This window comes from Cherax quadricarinatus, chromosome 78 (assembly GCF_038502225.1).
Source record: "Cherax quadricarinatus isolate ZL_2023a chromosome 78, ASM3850222v1, whole genome shotgun sequence".
Classification (NCBI taxonomy): Eukaryota; Metazoa; Arthropoda; class Malacostraca; order Decapoda; family Parastacidae; genus Cherax; species Cherax quadricarinatus.
In genome coordinates, this window is record NC_091369.1 from 10,807,825 (window position 1) to 10,829,413 (window position 21,589).

The 21,589-nt window shown below is 40.8% G+C and overlaps 2 protein-coding genes across 3 annotated transcripts in view; one reads left to right on the plus strand and one right to left on the minus strand.

Annotated features, from left to right (window-relative positions):
* Window positions 1–919: 919 nt before the first annotated feature.
* On the minus strand, window positions 920–12,921 carry Sardh (Sarcosine dehydrogenase). Of its 2 annotated transcripts, none has more exons than XM_053795478.2 (13): window positions 12,822–12,921; window positions 11,091–11,219; window positions 10,361–10,514; window positions 9,598–9,761; window positions 8,958–9,105; window positions 8,424–8,612; window positions 7,566–7,771; window positions 6,761–6,923; window positions 6,209–6,495; window positions 5,636–5,830; window positions 4,996–5,196; window positions 2,586–2,913; window positions 920–2,217 (listed from the first exon to the last, which is right to left on the minus strand). In XM_053795478.2, exons 2-13 carry the CDS (start codon window positions 11,202–11,204, stop codon window positions 1,643–1,645), a joined length of 2,724 nt encoding a protein of 907 aa, XP_053651453.1. In that variant the 5' UTR covers window positions 11,205–11,219; window positions 12,822–12,921; the 3' UTR covers window positions 920–1,642. The 2 variants fall into 2 exon arrangements, with proteins under 2 accessions (XP_053651453.1, XP_053651454.1); XM_053795479.2 differs by having other exon boundaries at window positions 12,664–12,906.
* The window catches only part of LOC128701622 (uncharacterized), a 29,271-nt gene continuing 12,012 nt past the window's right edge, over window positions 4,331–21,589 (plus strand). The window contains exon 1 of the mRNA XM_053795483.2: window positions 4,331–4,622. Within this exon, the coding sequence (XP_053651458.2) occupies window positions 4,541–4,622 (82 nt within the window). The 5' untranslated portion in view covers window positions 4,331–4,540. The remainder of the gene's footprint in view (window positions 4,623–21,589) is intronic.

The following is a 21,589-nucleotide window of genomic DNA, read 5'->3' on the forward strand; positions in this document are numbered from 1 at the left end:
GAACAGTGGGTCTCATCACTGTCCCTCATTCGATGCCCACCTCAGCTCCCCAAACTCACACATCTGGACCCTAAATTATTTGAACGTATAGTTCTAGAATTTTAAACAAAATATTCCAAGCCAGTAACACTGGCTGTATTAAATTTGGCTGCGAACTGTATATATATTTAGTTGTATCAATTACTTGATCTGAATAATTTGTCCGAGTGATTATATATAAATTACATAATTAGAAAAAATGAGGGACATTTAAATATTACTCACTAAATTATGATCCTGGTAATATATCCTAACGCCTCCCTATCGGGAGGCAACTAATATTGGTCTCACCTGCAGTGAGATTTAATTCACACTGGGAGGCGTACATTACATATTTGATGATACATGTGGTCGGCAATGTAGATTCTCCAGCAACAACCCACGTTTTATTCGTATTATCCTTATCACTTTGTATTAGAACCCTTTCAGATACACGTTAAATTCACTTATTATAGAGGACACTATATTTACCAATTCTGCTTCTATCGGCTTAGATTAAATGAGATTAAATCACAAATTCCCAGTCCGATCTGTATTACTCTCCCATTTTCGTTTTTCTCCTCCTACGTTTTCTCAAGCAATACATCTTTTCAATTAATTTTATAACCCTTCTAGGTATGTACTACATTTTCATTACTGGAATATTCCTTTCTTTTTAGCATTATAAGTACGTAAATTATAGGGGTTGTTGATTTCTCTGTGACTTAACATCTTCTAAGTCACATCAACACTACACATCTACACTACGTTATATAAATAATATCTCTAATTTATTACATTAATTACAGGAAAATTATAAAAAAAATCCACAACTAATCTCAAGTGAAATCTTGCAAATCCACTAATAAAAGCATGAGCAAATATAAAATAAATGATAAAATAATGTTTTGTTTTTTATTCATATGTAAATAAAAAAGTATAATGCACATACAAGGAACTGAGGATCTACTTGACATTTACTTGACAAGTCCTGAAATCTTTAAATATATTTGGTACGATATACCCTAAACTATTCTCAGTTTAGTTTCCATGCAATATTTTTTTTCGATTGGAAAGAAGATACTGTACAGTTTTTTTTTTTTAATCTCAGCAGCTACTCTAATTTCATCTTAGCGTACAATATTCCGAGTGTTCCAACCTAGCTCACCACAAGCTTCCTATATGAAGTGCAGTGTAGGGTCATTATCTTAGTTCTTGACTCCCTTTCTTAACCTCTAGAATTTGGTGATAAATTGTAGCCACTGCTTCATTGTTCGACCTTATACATGTATTAAATTGCAAGCTTCGTTATGTGTTCATGTTCCCAGGCAAGTTACTATTATACTTATAAACAAATGCTAAACCCATATGGGTCATTCGGCACTTCATCCAAGCAATTATCACTGATACGAGCTGTACATTCCCTACCAACATACGCGCACACAAACACAAACCACAGGCTTCTTAATGCTTTACCTTAAATTTGTTATTTCCCTGTACTCTAAAAGGTTCACAGATTTCAAAACTAGAAGCCTCGGAGCATTACAATAAACCATTGTACAAAACACAGATGCTTATAAATTTTTGCCCATTTTTACTATTAAGTTTTATATGACTTGTGAACCTACGTTGGCTGGTCTTCATAAATGCCTTTGATTCGAAGGTTCTTTGGGTCAAACGGTGGACGGGTGTGAACAGTAGCATCAAAAGTTTCTCCCATGGATTCCAGCTGCCACCTTCCACTTTCGAGGAAGTCACTTGTCACTTTACCTTCACTGGGGTTGTGCACGTACCCATACGCAATGGGCCGACCTAGAGCAAAAGCATATTCAGCGCGACGTATATAACCCACTGGCTCCCCATTACGCCAGATTCCCTCCAAACCCCAAAGAGGTCGTAGAGGGTCATCTAAGGTAAAGGTCACCAGTTTCTTGGTGATTCCCTCGGTCTTCTGTACCTCCAGTGCCTCACGACCCAAAAATTTTATGGGAGTCTTAAGCTTACACGTGAAAGCTAGACCGGCCTCAAAGGGTGTGTCATCTGGACGAATATCAGCGTGCCAGTGGCGGTAACCCTTTTCGCAGGAGAGGGAGTCAATGGCACGGTACCCAGCGTTAACAAGACCCAGTGGTGTGCCCACGGCCATTACCGCTTCGTAAACTGCGACCGCTGACGAGTTTGGAATGTGCAACTCCCAACCTGTAGTAAACATAGAGAGAAACATAGATTATAGATATCTTATGATTAATTGATAATATTCAAAGCATAATAAATCTTCAGTGAAAATATTGTAAATCACAGAATGGGTGAAGCTGGAACCCATGGCATGCGAGTCCTAAAACTTATTTGTTTGAAATCGTTTTATGATTTCGTGAGTGAGTCATACTGTAATTCATTATTATATTAATGGAAAAACGTTACACCAGTACGGATCATACAGCGCCTGGGAAATGGTACGTATTACGTAATCAGGATTCAAGGAACGCGAGGGTAGGTCCATTTATATTAATTAAAAGCTTCTCATTATCAAGGCAGCCCCCTTGAAGGGAGTAGCATGCATTACTTACCCATTTCTCCCACAAAGGAAAGTCTGAGAGCACGAGCTTTGTGTCCAGCGATAGTGATAACTTTATGAGTGGAGAATGGAAATACTTCATCACTGAGGTCTTCGTCAGTCAGCTGCTGCAGAATAGCCCTGCTGTTAGGGCCCTGCACTGACAACATTGCCAGCTTCTCTGTATGGTCTAACACGTCCACATCCCACTCATTATTTCTTATTTCCTTGACAACATGGGCCAGGTTCTGGAGTGCCGCTGCCCCTCCAGCTGCAAGGTAGAATCCTCGACCAGTGAAGGTGGGATCACACGCAGACCCCTCACCTCCTTCACAAATGCTCTGTGGCAGACAGCACAAGGATAATAATAGTATTTGGGGATGATAGGCATAGCGTTATTTTTTATAAGTTATTATGTATCGCAGTGGTTTCTAATCAGTGGTGTACAACATCAGTGGTATGTAGATTACTATTATATACTGGGGAGTGCTAAACCTGTAAGGGTCATATAGCTCCTGTAGGAATGGAAATCAATTAGCTTCGATCCAACGAAAAGGAAGGACAAGTCCAATTCCCTAGATCAGGAGCCCGTCACCAGCGTCAAGGAACCTCCCGTGAGGGGCCTGACTGCGGTAGTCACATATTACCCATATACCATCAGTGACGAATATTTTAATCCATAAAATAAACAGTAAACTGTTAGTGTATATGAACTCAGATACAGTATACACCTTTGGGTGTGTATACTGTCAGATTCCTGAATATTAAAAAAATAACAATCAAGCAGCAGTTCCAATCTTTAGTACAGAATTAATGTTTATGTGCATTAATGCTGTAAAATACATTTTGATTACACTTCTTTATGTTAAATAATGTTCTAAATTTACACTTAGTAAATTTAAAATATCTTATAAATAATGTACTGCACATTATTGTATCAGTACTGTACTCTTCAAATTGCAATGTTTTTGTCTTTCAAAAAATCCTATATATGCTGTATCTACCCTATTGCAAATATTTTTTTTATTTTTCATCAGTGGTATAACTTCTAAAAGCTGGAAACCACTACTATACTTAACCTATTTATGTATTATATGTATTAAATTTATGAGAGAATTAATACATATTCAGTCGTTAAAGAACTGCTTGTATGAATATAAGAAAGCCAAAAACACATTCTACAGAATGAGTGCAGTACTGGTTGGTTGGGATACTAGGTTTTTTAAAGCCTGTCAGTTGCACCTTTACCTTTGATATACCTTTAATGAGTTCTGAGTTTTTCTACTCACGAAGACCCATAGGATGTATACACCACTAGTCAAGAATATATGTATGTTCTGATGAGTATCACTCTTGATGTGTATATGCTGAGACAAACAGTGCATGTATACAAGAAGTGTCTTAGTATATAGATTGAATTTACTTTAATCCTATATTGGATATTAATTTAAAGTATCCATGACTTGTAGTGTACAGGTAACATGCAGCTTAATGACCATTCGTGCAGTAGACAGGTTTGAAGCCTAATGAACCAACCATTTAGTAACCCAGCAATTTCCATTATTTTTTTAAATAATCGAGAATGTGAAACTGGCATAAATCTGTCTTACATTTCAGCTACATATAGCTGTCTTTATATTTATAAAAAACATATCTATGAACATTTAGTCTAATAACGTCTTTAACTATGACATCGTTAGCTACAAAGCTTCATTCTGTCTATGCATTTTTGTTTATTTTTGGCATTAAAATATCGATTCGAGATAAAATTGTGCTATGTGGCAACTTAAAAATGTGAACGATAGGCGAGAAGTGTGTAACGCGTTCAGTGTGTTATCAGCCGCTGAGGGTGGATGTCATCAGCCGCTGAGGGTGGATGTCATCAGCCGCTGAGGGTGGATGTCATCAGCCGCTGAGAGTGGATGTCATCAGCCGCTGAGGGTGGATGTCATTAGCCGCTGAGGGTGGATGTCATCAGCCGCTGAGGGTGGATGTCATCAGCCGCTGAGAGTGGAGTGTTGTTTGGTGATTGCGCTATATTGTTTTTCAGGTTTGAGACTATATTTTTTTAAGTTATACTGTATGTATTACCCTAAAATCCATGTTTTTATGATTATTTTGTACTTTATTTTTTGTTAATCCGGTATAGATATTTCTATATCGGATTAAAGGAACCTCAGTGTTTATACATACACATACGTATGCCCCTCGGATATGCATAATTTCTCTCGGTGCATATACATCAAGGGAAATACACTTTAGAATATGTACAATGTATATTCTATAAAACACAACGTATCCTGAAAAATATATTTAGGGACGTGTCCAGGGGGTCAACGCCCCCGAAGCCTGGTCTGGGACCAGGCCTCGGCGGAACCTTATGATACTCCTGCATGCTCTCAATATGTTGCATTAACACTCACCACAGTGAGGTCTGCTTCAACGCCAGCCTTGTGGTTTAACATGCAGGTGTAGACTGTAGTGCCTGGAACTCGAGATACATCAGCTGAGAAGATCCAGTCAGCAGCTCTCTGCGCATCAGGACCCGTCATGTAGAACTTACCGAAGTAAGACATGTCGAATATGGCGGCTTTTTTGCGGCATGCCAGGCATTCCCTCTGTATCTGTCACATGAAAATTTGGTATTAAAGAACTACTGGAGATGTCAGTAGGCAACTGTAGCTCAACAGTAGATTAGCATGCCCACTGTTGTGCTCCTTATTCTGATATATGTACCTTTTTTTTTCATTACCATTCACTCCATCTCACTGTCTTGCCAGAAGCACGCTTACACTAGTTATAAAACTGCAGCAATGTACATAATATTTATATTCAGAAATAAGCAGTAAACCCGTATGAATCATGCAAGACACTTACGGTACTAGGACATTTATAAAAGACGTTTTACCCGTCAGGGGCTTTATCAATACAGATAGGGAAGTTAACTCTGCTTAAAGAGAACTTGCTCATCGCCGGAAATAGTTACATGCAGTCTGTATATTCCACTAGAAAATTTCTGCTACTCTTAAATTTAAAGAAAGTCAATAAGGATGTTTTACTTACTGTGTGATGATGTGTTGGAAAATCAAAGGAATAATCAGCTGTGAGTAGATTCTTATATAGGTCGTCAGTATTGAGTGGGTTTTCATAGGCACCATACCAGTCGTATGTCATAGTAGGAGTTGGTTGTGAGTTGAACCACCCAGGTCGCTCCCACCCATGGCGCTCTTGGAACACACAACCCTTATCCTCCAGTACCTATTGTGGAACAAATCAACACACCACTGAAGAAAAGACAACGTTTGCAGAGGATTTTAGTGCTAAAGCTCTACACAACGAAACGTAGTTACAATAAATGCTTGCTCTGTAACCAATGTTGCTCTTTCCACCACCCCAGGGGGGCGGTACCGCCCACTTTGAAATCACTGGACTACACAAAGGTTATTAAGGCTTTAAGTCATCTGTACACCAACAGTCAAGAATACTTTGAGATTAAAGTGAACTCACTGTATACACACTTCTAAGTGTATATGTACACTGACATATGTACAGATACACATCACTGTATATAACCTTGTTCTGCCACTGTGTAAAAACAGTTTGTTGTTGAAACAAAAAAAAAAAAACTCATCTGACCTGATGAAGAGGAGAGCGTCTTTGTCCACGAGCGGCCAGTGGTTCGTCGTGAGGAAACACAATACTGTAGTTCTTGGCATATGACTCGTGGGAACGAGCCGAGACCCAGGCCTTGTTGCTGTTGAGAGGAGGATGGAACCTACGTATGTCGTAGCCGAACATGTCAAACTCGGGGCTACCTTGAGCTACCCACTTAGCCAATTGGTCACCACAGCCACCGCCCAGCATCATCCCACTACTGTTGAACCCACAGCAGTGGTAAAAACCTTGCACCGTGGGGTCTTCCCCTGTGGCAGCCAAAGATTGAAATGTTATTACATTTGAGCTCAAAACCTACGAACTGGAAATGCAAACTAGACATTCCGGTCCGTCCTAAACCATTATGCTAAGGGTTATGCAGTACCCGGGCAGTAAGAGATTCAAAAAAGGATTGGGTAGTTCCAATCCCTTAGTTCAAGAGCTTTGTCAATATATATATTAGATAAAACACAGCATATACATACATTATATTGAAAAACTCTTTTACTTAAAACAGTTTAATTTAGAACTGACCCATAAGAGGTTTGTGATCAGGAGTGAAGGACTCCGGCCCACACACTGTAGACTTTATGCCTGTGGTCTTAAGTACAGGCACCCGGTTCACTGCCCCACTGATGTGGGCACTGAACGCATCCCAGTCCAGTTCGTACAGTCCAAAAGCAAAGTCCCGGTCCAGCTGTGGGGAGAGAAACAGTTGATCAAACGGGTCATAACATGTGTCATTTACAGCCAAATCGTCAAAACTAGCTGACACCAGGTGACGCTGGTGATACAAACAGGGTGGGAGATACAGCAGGAGGCAAAACAGGTGCTGCTGCTGCTGAGAGGCATTCATTAAGCATACTGCTTTGATCCCACAAAACTACAAAATACTCTTAGTTGACTAAAAGATATCTAAATCAAGTGTTGTAATTTTCTCTCAATTTAAAAACTACATTTGAATTAGGGAACAGCTACTGTGTGTGTAATACACGCACTCAAGGGCTCTCGATCAAAGGAATTTGAGCTACCCTCTCCTTCCTCAATTCAGACTTGTTTTTTTTTCTTCGCATTCCCAAAAGCTCTTTATATGTTTTACGGGTTTATCGCATAATAATTAGCTATCAGAATGCAAGGCACCCACAGTATCGGTCACTCAGCATCTGTTCCTTAATACTGGTGAAGAGCTGTTGATCCAAGAAGCTGGACTTCCTCTTCCTTGGATTGAACCTGATTATGTCCCAATTCCAGGCCGCTATATGATCTTTATGGATTTAGTGCTTCCCTTAATTAAAAACAAAGAGACACCATTATTATCGTTTACCCTCCTTTATCTTACCCTTTCAAGAAAGATGGGGTTGTTTTCGTAGCCTCCTACAGAGAGCGCGTCTCCTTGCAGCCTCAAGTACACAGATGCATCGTGGTCTCTCACATTAGGCATGTTTTCTATGCCTGGGATCTTCTCAGTTACCACATAAGAGTGTTTCATGGGTGTCAGGGGCACCTCGATACCCACCATGCTCGTAATGTCGTTTGCCCAGCAACCTGAAGTGCATGTACGCTCTGGGTTATACATACATGTCAAGTTATATTCAACTGAACACAAAATACATGTATGGAGATAAGTGTGGAGCTTGCTATATATTAAAAGCAGCAACCAACTGTAACTGTGCTGCAATCCATGTATTTTTTTTTTCTTATTCGCCGGTACTCTGTAATTATATGTATAAACATAACTAATGTAATCTGTGTAGGTTATTTTTTGTAAATATAATTTTGTAATTTGTGTAACGTCTAAATGTAACTGTAATGTATATGTAATTACGAAAACGTAATTGTACAATCTATGTAAAATTAATTGCGTAATGCAACGTGATATGTTTGTTATTCAACATGCATTATTTCAGGTAATTACAAACTTTTTTCTAAATTAATATTTACGAAAACTGACATGAACATTTGTGAAATTATTTTTATTAATGTAATAAATGCTACTGCATAATGCATTTCCTCTTATACAACTTTATACGCATCTTGCTTAATGAAGACACAAAAGTGCGATATTCACTGGGGAAGCACTAGACCTGCAGGGTGCCATACAGAGTCTGGTAAGTGGAAGTAATCAGGTTTGGTTCATATCCTAGCACCTCGAATCCTTGAACATCAATGAACTCCTGCCCTTGAAGTGTAGACTTGCCAGTAGCATTGACGACTGCATCTGTCTTGATAACACCATATGGAGTGTGCACCTCCTTCACTTTCCTACCACCTAACGTGGTCTCCACCGTGCGTATATCACTAACTGGGCATTGCTCCACCACTGTGGCTCCGGCGTGTCTTGCCCACCGCGTCAGGGCGCTGCATAAGCCAGCAGGGTCCATTGTACCTGCAGAGTAAGCTGTGTTAGTCCAGCAGCTGTCAGTGATATATGAACCAAGAGCTGAATATCTGTGCATACACTGAGAGAAGTATATATATCTAAATGGTAGGCGCATATATTGAGTACATACAGTTTAAGTCCCTATTTTATTGGAAGCGCCAAACCCGTTGGGATCATATGGCACCTGGGGAATTGAAGGTAACTTGGTTCGATCCAAGGAGAGAACAGGTCCAGTTCCTTAGATCAAGAGCACCTCTGGCATCATCACCTCCCTACTTCCCTTGAGGAGGGTCTTAAGACAAGTTGACACATTTATCACCATAAGACTCAAGGCTGTAAAATCAGTCTTACCATCACCCGGGCAGTACAAAGTACCAGTAATGTCTTCAACATTCAGGAGTGGGTAGAGTTTCTTCGTCTCTGTTGGGTCAAGTACATAGCTCTCTATGCCATGAACCCTCCCGATGGTCATGAGTCGCTTGTATTCATTCAAACGCTCCTAAAAGTAATGGTCATGTAGAGTACATTATTATTATTATCAAAAAGAAGCGCTAAACCCACTAGGGTCACAGTGCTACATGTAAAAATATTACTTTTTTGTTAGATATATTCTCAGCTCGATCCGTGTGGGTTATTCAGCGCTGTCTCTAGATATTATTAGATTAATATTTATTGTAGATTTTCCAGTGAATTTGGAAACTACATTTAGTTTCGAAAATTAACAGTTAAAATGCCCATGGAGACAGTTTTCTTTTAATGCTATATTTATAATCGAAACCAAAATTTAGAATTACAAATTTAAAGTCTAACTGAAAAGTCCTTTGGTATAACGAGAAAGTTCTCATTTTTTTTCCTGGTTTTTAGATAAGTCATCTTAAATTTATCACCTCTGAGTAATACATGGGAGTAGAGCTGTTTAAAAATATGTAATCAATAATAGGTTTAGCATTTAAAGTACGCATTTATAGGCTATAAATGACAAGTCAATTACTTTATTAGAGGCAATGAAGAGTCCACCATTGTTAATCCAGCCAGGATTGACTCCTGTCTCTTGCTCCAGTCTGATGAGCATCTCTCGTGTGGTGTGAATAAGCTGGATTTCTGTATCGCTAGGCCGTAGGCGCCACAAGAGCCCCGCTGTGTGCCATGTTGTTCCTGTCAGGTGAAAATGTAATATCCATTATATTTCCTTCAAAGGGAATGAATGCTGGTGAAGATTACTTGATCTAATTTACATCTAGAAAATCCTAGAGGGACTGGTCCCAAATCTGCTCACACAAATCACTCCCTATGAAAGCAAAAGACTTGGCAGGCGATGCAACATACCCCCAATGACAAGTAGGGGCACCATTAGTACACTAAAAGAAAACACCGTAAGTGTCCAGGGTCCAAGACTGTTCAACAGCCTCCCAGCAGCCATAAGTGAAATTACCAATAGACCCCTGGCTGTCTTCAGGAGAGAGCTGGACAGATACCTGAAGTCAGAGCAGGATCAGCCGGGCCGTGGTTCGTACGTTGGTCTACGTGCGGCAAGCAGTAACACCCTAGATGATCAGGCCCTGATCCATTGGGAGGCCTGGTTGTGTACCGGGCCGCAGGGGCGTTGATCCCCGGAATATCCTTCATGTAGCCCTAAGGAATTGGAGCTGCCCTCCCCTTCCTTGAATGCTGCATGACTCTACGGGTTTAACATTTCCCATATTATATATAATGCATATAGTTTAATATCTCTTTAAATACAGATAAGACAGTACCTGCGGTGAGCTGGTGTGCTTCAAGGAGGACGGTGTTGGTGATGCCGAGCCTAGCCAGGTGATAGAGTGTACTACAGCCCAGTGACCCACCACCAACCACCACAACTTCTGCTTCTGATGGTACTCTTATGTTCGATGACGACACCTTCTGATCCTATAAATACCATACATCCAAAGGAGAGGAGGGGCTTTTGATTCAAAGATTATAGCTATTCCCACTTCCCTAAATCAAACCCATTCTCTCTATTCCCCAGTCTCCAGGCGCTACATTACTATTATTATAAAAAAAGATATCATTTATTAATATGTAGCAAATTAAATACGACAGCTACAAGAACCCATAAATAATAATAGTCTTAGACTCATTTTACTTTAAAATAAATTACACTAACTTTATTGTTTTAGGTAAAATACGTGCAAATGAAATTCATTCCAACAGTATAGATAACAGTTATAGTATTTAGCAGCTGTATAAAATATTTTACTTGATGGATAGCTGACTAACACTATAACATGAGTTGGGAAACTGAACATTTGGGTCCCTCCTGAACCATATTCCCCGTGACTACAGTGGTCCAAGATGGACTGAAACGGCATAACGTATATACAATATGTGATTAATATTCGTCAGTTTAATTACTGTTTACTTTAATGACAAACCCGAGTTATAATTTTAATAAATTTACATTAATCGTCCTGTAAATCCTGACGGAGTGGCTTAGGCACTGACCTTCATAGTGGTTTTGTGAGGGACACCCTCCATGCCACTGGATGCTCGTACCCCATCCTTCATGCAATTTAAGGGCACCAACAGCTCCCTCAGTCGTCTCAAAGGCGCCGCCATCCTCTCCTACCCTTACTGCAATACAGAAAATTACTGCTCTCTCCATGGTGACTTGGATGTTTCAGTCGCAGTGGTTAACGCGACGGTCTGGAGTTTTGAGACTTACCGCGGGTTCAAACCCCATCCGTGGTATGGTTTGTTTGCAATCGTGTCATTACGATTTCGTGAGTCAGTCCTAGGGAAGTATGACCATCATAGATACAAAAGGAACTACCAACAGACCCCTAGTCTCCAAGAGGAAACTTTCTTGATAGGTTCCTGATCAGGCCAGCAACCATAGTTCCTTCTGGTAGTTCCTGATCAGGTCTCAGTAGTTCTCAGTAGTAGTAACCAGTTACCAGTAACCAGTGTACCGTTGACTCAACGACCAACCGTCTCTGCCTGAGTCACTATCTGAACTCATATTGCGCTGACCTGGCATTATTCAAAGACCCTCTATGGGTACGTGGGCGGCCAGCCAGTCAGTCAGTGTTACGAGTGGGAGCAAGGAGGCAGGTCACGGCTGTAAGGGCGCAACCCACCTTATCTGTAATTATACGTACTACCAGCCTACGTGAGTATTTCTTACCTAATCCACGTGTCGAACTCCCACATGATACAGGCCGGCAACCATAGTTTCTCCTGGTAGTTCCTGATCAGGCCGGCAACCATAAAGCCTCGTCCGCTACCAGGCCAGCAACCATAAAGCCTCATCCGCTACCAGGCCAGCAACCATAAAGCCTCGTCCGCTACCAGGCCAGCAACCATAAAGCCTCGTCCACTACCAGGCCAGCAACCATAAAGCCTCGTCCACTACCAGGCCAGCAACCATAAAGCCTCATCAACAAATTTTGAAAGGAGAAATCTCCCAGCCATTTATCTTGCAAAAGATGTTGGGTTCTTAGGCAAGCACCCTGTGAGGAAAGTTACTCAGCGAGCAGTGGCAACCTGTGAGAAGTGGCACCCAGTTGGGAATGGTACCCTGTGGGGAGGCACCCTGTGAGGAGTAGTAACATGTAAGAAGTGTCACCTTGTGGGAAGTAACACCCTGTGACGAGGGGCCCCTGTAGGGAATGTGGCACCCTGTGGGGAAAGTGGCATCGTGAGGAGTAGCACCTCTCCCAAAGACGAGGCCCCTATCCCTATCCCCTAGGCACAAACCACTCATCATGCCACCGCGTTAAAGAACCCAACATGAGAAATAAATGAATGGGTAACCACTTTGTATTGCTGCCAGGCATCAACAGAACTACAAGTCAAGTCATTTCACAACAACTTGGCAACAAACTCATGTCACTTTCAAGCAACACGGCAAACAACAATATATATATATATATATATATATATATATATATATATATATATATATATATATATATATATATATATATATATATATATATATATATATATATATATATATATAATTTGTTTCAAAGATATACGTTGACAACAACATATGACATAAAATAATTCTTACTTGTATTAGAGTAAATATGTCCTCACAAAAAATACTGTCATAATATGAATTAAATTGAAATTTAACTATACATTGTAGTTTATCGTCTTAAAGTAAATTTTTACAGGCGCAGACACGTAAACGTTAAAAATGCCACCAAAACAACAAGTGATTTTTACAATGAATCGTCCATTTGTGAATGATCACTAGAGCTTGGAAATAATTCCGCAGCACCTCACTTCTCAAGCTTCAAGCGTCTACTGGCTCGATCAGCGCAGATTATCAGATATTATTTTTCTCATTGCTGGTAGTCTCTTCCACAGTGTCTTATTTTTGTTGCTGTTGTTTATGAAAATTACACATTCGATTTTTTTGGGTCGCAGTTAGTATTGAAAAGGCATTATGTTTAGAGAGAAATGTCATCTTCCTCGGAAAGAGAACACGCCTCTAAATTCTAGGAAGCTGATTGGTCGAAAGGGAACGTGTGTGGCATTGCGCATACACACACACACACACACACACACACACACACACACACACACACACACACACACACACACACACACACACACACACACACACACACACACACACACACACACAATTGGAAGTTGAAGACACAAATGAGTCAGAGAGATAGTAGGAAGTATTTCTTCAGTCATAGAGTTGTAAGGCAGTGGAATAGCCTAGAAAATGACGTAGTGGAGGCAGGAACCATACACAGTTTTAAGACGAGGTTTGATAAAGCTCATGGAGCGGGGAGAGAGAGGGTCTAGTAGCAGCCGGTGAAGAGGCGGGGCCAGGAGCTAGGACTCGACCCCTGCAACCACAAATAGGTGAGTACACACACACACACACACACACACACACACACACACACACACACACCTCAACTAGGTGAGTATACACACACAGAGGAGGCAGGAACCATACATAGCTTTAAGATGAGGTATGATAAAGCTCATAGAGCAGGGAGAGAGAGGACCTAGTAGCACTCAGTAAAGAGGCGGGGCCAGAAGCTGAGTCTCGACCCCTGCAACCACAATTAGGTGAGTACACACACACACCTCAGTAAGGAATCGTTCAAGACTCGGTACACCGTGTACGTCAGGCCCATATTGGAGTATGCAGCACCATTTTGGAACCCACACCTGGTCAAGCACGTCAAGAAATTAGAGAAAGTGCAAAGGTTTGCAACAAGATTAGTCCCAGAACTAAGGGGAATATCCTACAAAGAAACGTTAAGGGTGGTGGCCCGGTGGCTTAAGCTCCCGCTTCATACACGGAGGGCCTGGGTTCGATTCCCGGCGGGTGGAAATATTTCGGCACGTTTCCTTACACCTGTTGTTCTGTTCACCTAGCAGCAAATAGGTACCTGGGTGTTAGTCGACTGGTGTGGGTCGCATCCTGGGGGACAAGATTGAGGACCCCAATGGAAATAAGTTAGAGTCCTCAATGACGCACTGACTTTCTTGAGTTATCCTGGGTGGCTAACCCTCCGGGGTTAAAAATCCGAACGAAATCTTATCTTAAATCGACCTGACGACACTGGAGGACAGGAGGGTTAGGGGAGACATGATAACTACATATAAATTACTGCGTGGAATTGACAAGGTGGACAGAGACAGGATGTTCCGGAAATGGGACACAACAACAAGGGGTCACAATTGGAAGTTGAAGACTCAGATGAGTCAGAGGGATGTTAGAAAGTATTTCTTTAGTCAGAGTTGTCAGGAAGTGGAACAGTCTGGAAAGTGACGTAGTGGAGGCAGGAGCCATACATAGTTTTAAGACGAGGTTTAATAAAGTTCATGGAGCAGGGAGAGAGAGAACCTAGTAGCGATCAGCGAAGAGGCGGGGCCAGGAGCTATGAATCGACCCCTGCAACCACAAATAGGTGAGTACAAATATGTGAATACACACACACAGCAGCGATCATAGAAGAGGGCCCAGGAGCCATGAATCGACCCTTCCAACTACAGTTAGGTGAGCACACAAATACACACACACACACACACACACACACACACACACACACACACACACACACACACACACACACACACACACACATTCTCTCTCTACACACACATACAGAAGTGCATATCGAGAATTATCTGGTTAATACCAGCCAGACTTGGTGTTGCTGGCTATGTGTTGTGGAAATTTATCGAGTCCAAGAAATTCCACCGACGGGTTAGTTTGTAAATAAGCCGATGCAGCGGGCCGGAACCCTTAACACCCACCCAAACAACACAAAGACAACTTTTGAAGTTTACATACACTAATTGAGAAATTTACACGTTAAGGAAGTCTTAGGTAGCTTTAAATTGACTCACGAAATCGTAATGACACGATTGCAAACAAACCATACCACGGGCGGGATTTGAACCCGAGGTCAGAGTCTCAAAACTCCAGACCGTCGCGTTAGCCACTGGACCAGCTAGCCACAATAAGATTCGTCCAACTAAGTATATTTCTACACCATAGGAAGGTTAGCATAGGCACCACTGTGACCACAAATGCAAGTTTTTACAGACGAATCTCCAGCTAGCGTGGCCGTGACGAATTCTAGCTCAAGTCCCCTCACTGCCGTCAACATGACTTGCATTTGTGGTCACAGTGGTGCCTATGCTAACCTTCCTATGGTGTAGAAATATACCTAGTTGGACGAATCTTATTGTGGCTAGCTGGTCCAGTGGCTAACGCGACGGTCTGGAGTTTTGAGACTCTGACGGCGGGTTCAAATCCCGCCCGTGGTATGGATAGCTTTAAATTGTTAGTAAATAATATTAGAATTAATATTGTAGCCTTAGACCATAATATTAGGTTGTATTACCTTGAGTTTACCTGGAGAGAGTTTCGGGGGTCAACGCCCCCGCGGCCCGGTCTGTGACCAGGCCTCCTGGTGGATCAGCGCCTGATCAACCAGGCTGTTGCTGCTGGCTGCACGCAAATCAACGTACGAGCCACAGCCCGGCTGATCAGGAACTGACTTTAGGTGCTTGTCCAGTGCCAGCTTGAAGACTGCCAGGGGTCTGTTGGTAATCCCCCTTATGTGTGCTGGGAGGCAGTTGAACAGTTTCGGGCCCCTGACACTTATTGTATGGTCTCTTAACGTGCTAGTGACACCCCTGCTTTTCATTGGGGGGATGGTGCATCGTCTGCCAAGTCTTTTGCTTTTAAGTGAATAGACTATATAAATTGAGACTGCTAGCATCTTGCAAGGTATCACATAGAAGATTTCCAAATATATATACATATATGTATGTATATATATATATATATATATATATATATATATATATATATATATATATATATATATATATATATATATATATATATATATATATATATATATATATATATATATATATATATATATATATATATATATATATATATATATATATATATATATATATATATATATATATATATATATATATATATATAATTTGTAATTGTCTAGGTAGTAGGTTGGTAGACAGCAACCGCCCAGGGAGGTACTACCGTCCTGCCAAGTGAGTGTAAAACGAAAGCCTGTAATTGTTTTACATGATGGTAGGATTACTGGTGTCCTTTTTTCTGTCTCATAAACATGCAAGATTTCAGGTACATCTTGCTACTTCTACTTACACTTAGGTCACACTACATATACATGTACAAGCATATACATGTATATTCATACCCCTCTGGGTTTTCTTCTATTTTCTTTCTAGTTCTTGTTCATTTCCTCTTATCTCCATGGGGAAGTGGAACAGAATTCTTCCTCCGTAAGCAATGCGTGTTGTAAGAGGCGACTAAAATGCCGGGAGCAAGGGGCTAGTAACCCCTTCTCCTGTATAAATTACTAAATATAAAAAGAGAAACTTTCGTTTTTCTTTTTGGGCCACCCTGCCTTGGTGGGATACAGCCAGTTTGTTAAAAAAAAAAATTGTAATTGCGTATTTGTTGCTATATGGGATCCCGTCTTCTTTCTTCATCATATAATTTTTATTTTTAATATCCAATTATTAAAGCATTTACTGCATCCCTTTGTAATTCATTCCACTGATCCACCAACCTGTGAAGAAAAAATTCCTAATATTGATATTCTTTGTGGTTGGGGTTGGTGATTTACGCTGCTTAGTAATATATTCGTCTCTGTTTTCTTCTGCCTAGTCGATTTCTTCACTTGGGTAAGTTTTACAATATATAGGGATAATTACAATATATATTTAGGTACACCTGTATACCTGCTCGTTAATGCAAATATCTAATTAGCCAATCACGTGGCAGCACCTCAGTCCCTAAAATCATACAGACATGGTATAGAGGTACAGTTATTCAGACCAAACATCAGAATGGGGAAGAAATGTGATCTAAATGACTGTGAACATGGAATGATTGTTGGAATAGGGTAACCACCTCTCAAAATATAGGTATGGCGTGATCACCTCCCATAGTATAGGTATGGGGCGACCACCTCCCATAGGACACGTATGGAGTGACCGTAACTACCCCCGATAGGATAGGTATGGGGCGACTACCTCCCACAGGATAGTGAGAGGTAACTTGCTTCCCACTATACTATCAGTTTGCTTCTCATTGTCCACTTCGCCCTATCATACTGATTAGCCATCACATAAACACAGCAGTCCGATATGGACCATAACTTTTTTTTTAATTCTGGTATACCAGTATTGTACAGTTGCCTTAAATTATAAGAGGTTACAAAGATTTTTTATTAAACTTAGCTACATAATACTGTGTGGTTACTCTGATCTATATGACATTTTGCAGGGTAGGTTAGGTTAGGTAAGATCGTCAGGAAACAGGACAGTTGTTTCCTGACGCGGGTCTTAGTCATATGACGACCGATGAGAAGATACACAAGGTAAAGAAATCTATCTGCTTGAGCTGGGAAACATTTGTAGGGCGATAAGGCTATAGTTTCAGTAGTTAAGGCAGCCGTAAAGTTTTCCTTCAAATAGGGCTGGAGTTACTTTTAAGTGGGAATTTTCATATTGGATGATATATCACATGTTTAGTAGAAAATGGACGAGGACTTCATCATCGTAAATTAATCATAACTTACTTCTTACAATATCTGTAATAAATTAAAAGATGAAAGATAAAGTAGCAAGTTGTGGATGGACAAAGAACATCAACAACACAATTTGTAAGATGCCTCAAGGGGTATATAGTTATAATATAAATGCTATACATTACCGACAAGCTGATGAGAAAGATACGTGTCAACATATGGTATCTTTATTGGCGAAACGTTTCGCCTGCGCTGCAGACTGCGGGACTGATTATAATGATGTTGGTAGAATTACCGACGATATGTTAGGTAAAAGGACACAAGTACAACTAATGTGACGTTTTACTGTGGCAACATTTCGCTCTCCAGGAGCGAAACTACCCTTCCACGTCGTCTACTGTATCCACTACTGTAATTCATACCTAGTGTTGTACATGTGTCTTGCTCATCAACTTTTTAAGAGATTAAAGCATTCTTGGTTGTTTGTATATTAAAATAATGCATTTTTAATGACCAACGTGCAATCGATATACATAAAAAAAACTCACAAACTAACAGTTTAAAAAGAACATGCCAGAAGTCACTACACTGCAGTGCAGCAACATTACACTAGTGTAATATCTCATCTGTAACTGCCACACAGTAAGATTTGAGTGTGAACAAGAGGGTACATCCTCAGACGCAGACGCTTAGGGATTCGCGATCACTGCGCTGATTTGGGGACCCCATGGCCATTTTCATATGCTGCTTGTTCAACTTGTTACCTAAGGCGAAACACTTGCAGTTTATGCATAACTCACTGAGGTGAACCAACTTTACAAACAGCAGATGGTTTAGTCACGGGGCCCCGATGACCATCTCGCTAATCTGTCCATGGATTTCCTTGAGATTGAGAGACTGTGACATCATCCCTCCTGGAGTATTCTGGATGAGGTATGTCGATAACATCCTCATCATTTCACCAAACACATTTGATCTCGTACACAAATAACCCGCACATAGGAGAGAGGAGCTTACGACGACGTTTCGGTCAGCCTTGGACCGTTTACAAATGGTCCAAGTCAGACCGAAACGTCATCGTAAGCTTCTCTCTCCTATGTGCGGGTTATTGTGTATTGTTCCAGTCACGGTATTGTGCCTTTTTGTTATTTATTGATCTCTTCCAGCTCAAAGACTATCTCGATGCTATTGAGCCTTCCATTCACTTCACATTGTAAGAGGAAAACAACAACACTGCATATCTTTAATGTCCTTATACAAAAAAATAATACCAGAAACTTCCTTTGATTTAGTGTGTACTGTAAATCCACACCAATCAAAATGATCTCATTTATTTCTGGTCTCACCACTCCGCTTGAATTTCGGTTGACGTTCTTTCTAAGGGTTCTCAGAATTTCCAGTCTTGATATCTTGAAAGACGAGGGCCTAAAAATCACCAAGATCTTCCACATTTTACATTTTAATGCTTCCATTATCTCCTGACACAGGAGAAACTTTGGGCATGTTTCCTTACTCCTTCCCCTGTTTACCTAGCAGCATGTAGGTACCGAGGTATTAGTCGACTGTTGTGGGTTGCATCCTGGGGAGAATCATTATTATTATTATAATAATGGGGAAGCGGTAAACCCGTAGAATTATACAGTGCCTGTGGGGGTGAAAGGTATTCAGGCTTAATTCGGGGAGATTTTTTTATATTTTGCCACCGAAGTGGCTAGTTTATTGTGCACACCATATCCATCTTGTGGACGGTAGCGTAAGAGCATATGGATACACAAAAGGCCCAGGAACTAGGCCCCAAAGGGTTAACAGGAATACATATGGATTTATATCTACATATCTATAGTTCAATTATCTGTTACAAGCAAATTTAGGAAATTTGCTTAGTATATCTGGTATCTTATTTTCATTAATAAGATATCTTGACATGTCACATGGGTTATTATACTGTCTATCTCTGTATTCCTCAATAAGTGGACAGTTAAGCACATAGTGTTCAAGACAGTGACCATATGCCTGATCACATAATTTACATTTAGTTTGATCATCTGTGTCTCCCTAACTGCCAGAAGTACTTGTAACCAAGCCTAAGTCTGGCCACTACAACATGTCAGTCTGTTCACATTGCACGTTGCTCCATAAACATACTTATCTATGATCATGTTATCATAGTAATTCAGGGAACTGAAGCACAGATCCAATTCCCTAGATCAAGAGCCCCTCACCAACGTCAGGGAACCTTCCTTTGAGGGGTCCTGAGGGAGAAGATTAAAGCACTGGGTCACTTTGTCTAACTTTTTTGAGTTTTCCTAGGTAATCTACACATATGCTGCTATGTATGATAATGTATGTGACTATTTATGTATACCTATACTTGAATAAACATACTAATCTCACGTGAAATAAGACAGTCTTCGATGATGCATGGACTTACTGGGTTATCCTGGGTTACTAACCCTCCTGGTTAAATATCCGAACGAAATCTGCTCATATCTCCTAAAAAACACGATGCACATCTATAGGTGTATATTCCGTGCGATGTACCTTTAGCTCACATATATACCAAGAGGAAGTTATTATTATTATATTCAGGAGGAAACACTAAACCCGTTGTGGTCACAGTGCCTGGATTTGATTAGATTTTCCCACCGAAGTGGCTAGTTTATTGTGCACCCCATATCTATCCTGTGGACGGTAGCGCAAGAGCATATGGATACACTGGAAATATAAACACAAATGCAGTATAATGTGATCCTTTATTGACAACGTTTCACCCACACAGTGGGCTTTTTCAAGTCACACACGGATCTACCTGGGGTTGGAAGGTACGAGAGTATTTATAGTCATGTTCAGAATGTTGCGGTCAGGTGGAGAATGCTGCATCTGATGATCTACCGGGTGGGGTTATACAGTCTTGGGTAGCTTGGCAGGGGTATTGGACAAGTTGTGAGTAGACCTTCTGCAGTGTTCTATGTTCTTATGTGGGATAGCGATGAAGAAGTTTCTTGGCGAGTGGTTCAGCTATGTTATAGAAGCCATTGTTCTGGTTGAAATTGTTGGTTGTAGAGATGAGCGATGATTCCAGGATTCTTCTGTATTGAGTGTTGTCTTCTGTGGCTATAAGTCTTGAGTTTCTGTAGTTAATTAAATGGTTGTGTGAATTGCGATGTTGTAAATGCCGTAGGTTTGATTTGTAGAGCTTGTTATTGAAAGAAAAACAGTTGAAATTAACACAGTTCAATTAAGTCAACAAAATCTCCGGGAGGTAGAGGAAGGTTAAGGTCCTGATTGACTTTACGTCGTAGAACCTCGATGGCTTTTTTGGTAGGTACTTTTGTGAAGAGGGAAGTCACATCCAAACTGCTTAGTTTCTTGTTACGGATGGAGAGGTTACGGATGCGGTTGAGAAGGTCACCTGAGTGTTTAAGATGAGCGGGGCTGATGGTCCCCAGAAGGCAGGAAAGATGTTTGGCAAGAACTCCGGCTAGTTTGTGTGGAGCACTGCCTATTCCTGACGTGATTGGTCTTAAACATTCAGGTGACCTTCTCAACCGCATCCGTAACCTCTCCATCCGTAACAAGAAACTAAGCAGTTTGGATGTGACTTCCCTCTTCACAAAAGTACCTACCAAAAAAGCCATCGAGGTTCTACGACGTAAAGTCAATCAGGACCTTAACCTTCCTCTACCTCCCGGAGATTTTGTTGACTTAATTGAACTCTGTGTTAATTTCAATTGTTTTTCTTTCAATAACAAGCTCTACAAACAAACCTACGGCATGGGAATGGGGTCCCCCATCAGTGCCGTCCTAGCCAACTTATACATGGAACACCTAGAGTCCGAACACTTCGCCAACATCATCCCTTCAAGCGTCACTTGGTTACGATACGTGGACGATGTCCTCATAATAACTCCAAAA

Bases quoted from the DNA above. Each gene is read 5' to 3' on its own strand.
- Sardh (XM_053795478.2), bottom strand. From the start codon at position 11,204: ATGGCGGCGCCTTTGAGACGACTGAGGGAGCTGTTGGTGCCCTTAAAT. The intron at 7,772-8,423 runs GCAAGTCTACAC...CATGCACTTCAG, and splicing joins TGCAGTCGTCAATGCTACTG to GTTGCTGGGCAAACGACATT. The intron at 2,218-2,585 runs GTAAGTAATGCA...TGTTTACTACAG, and splicing joins TTCCTTTGTGGGAGAAATGG to GTTGGGAGTTGCACATTCCA.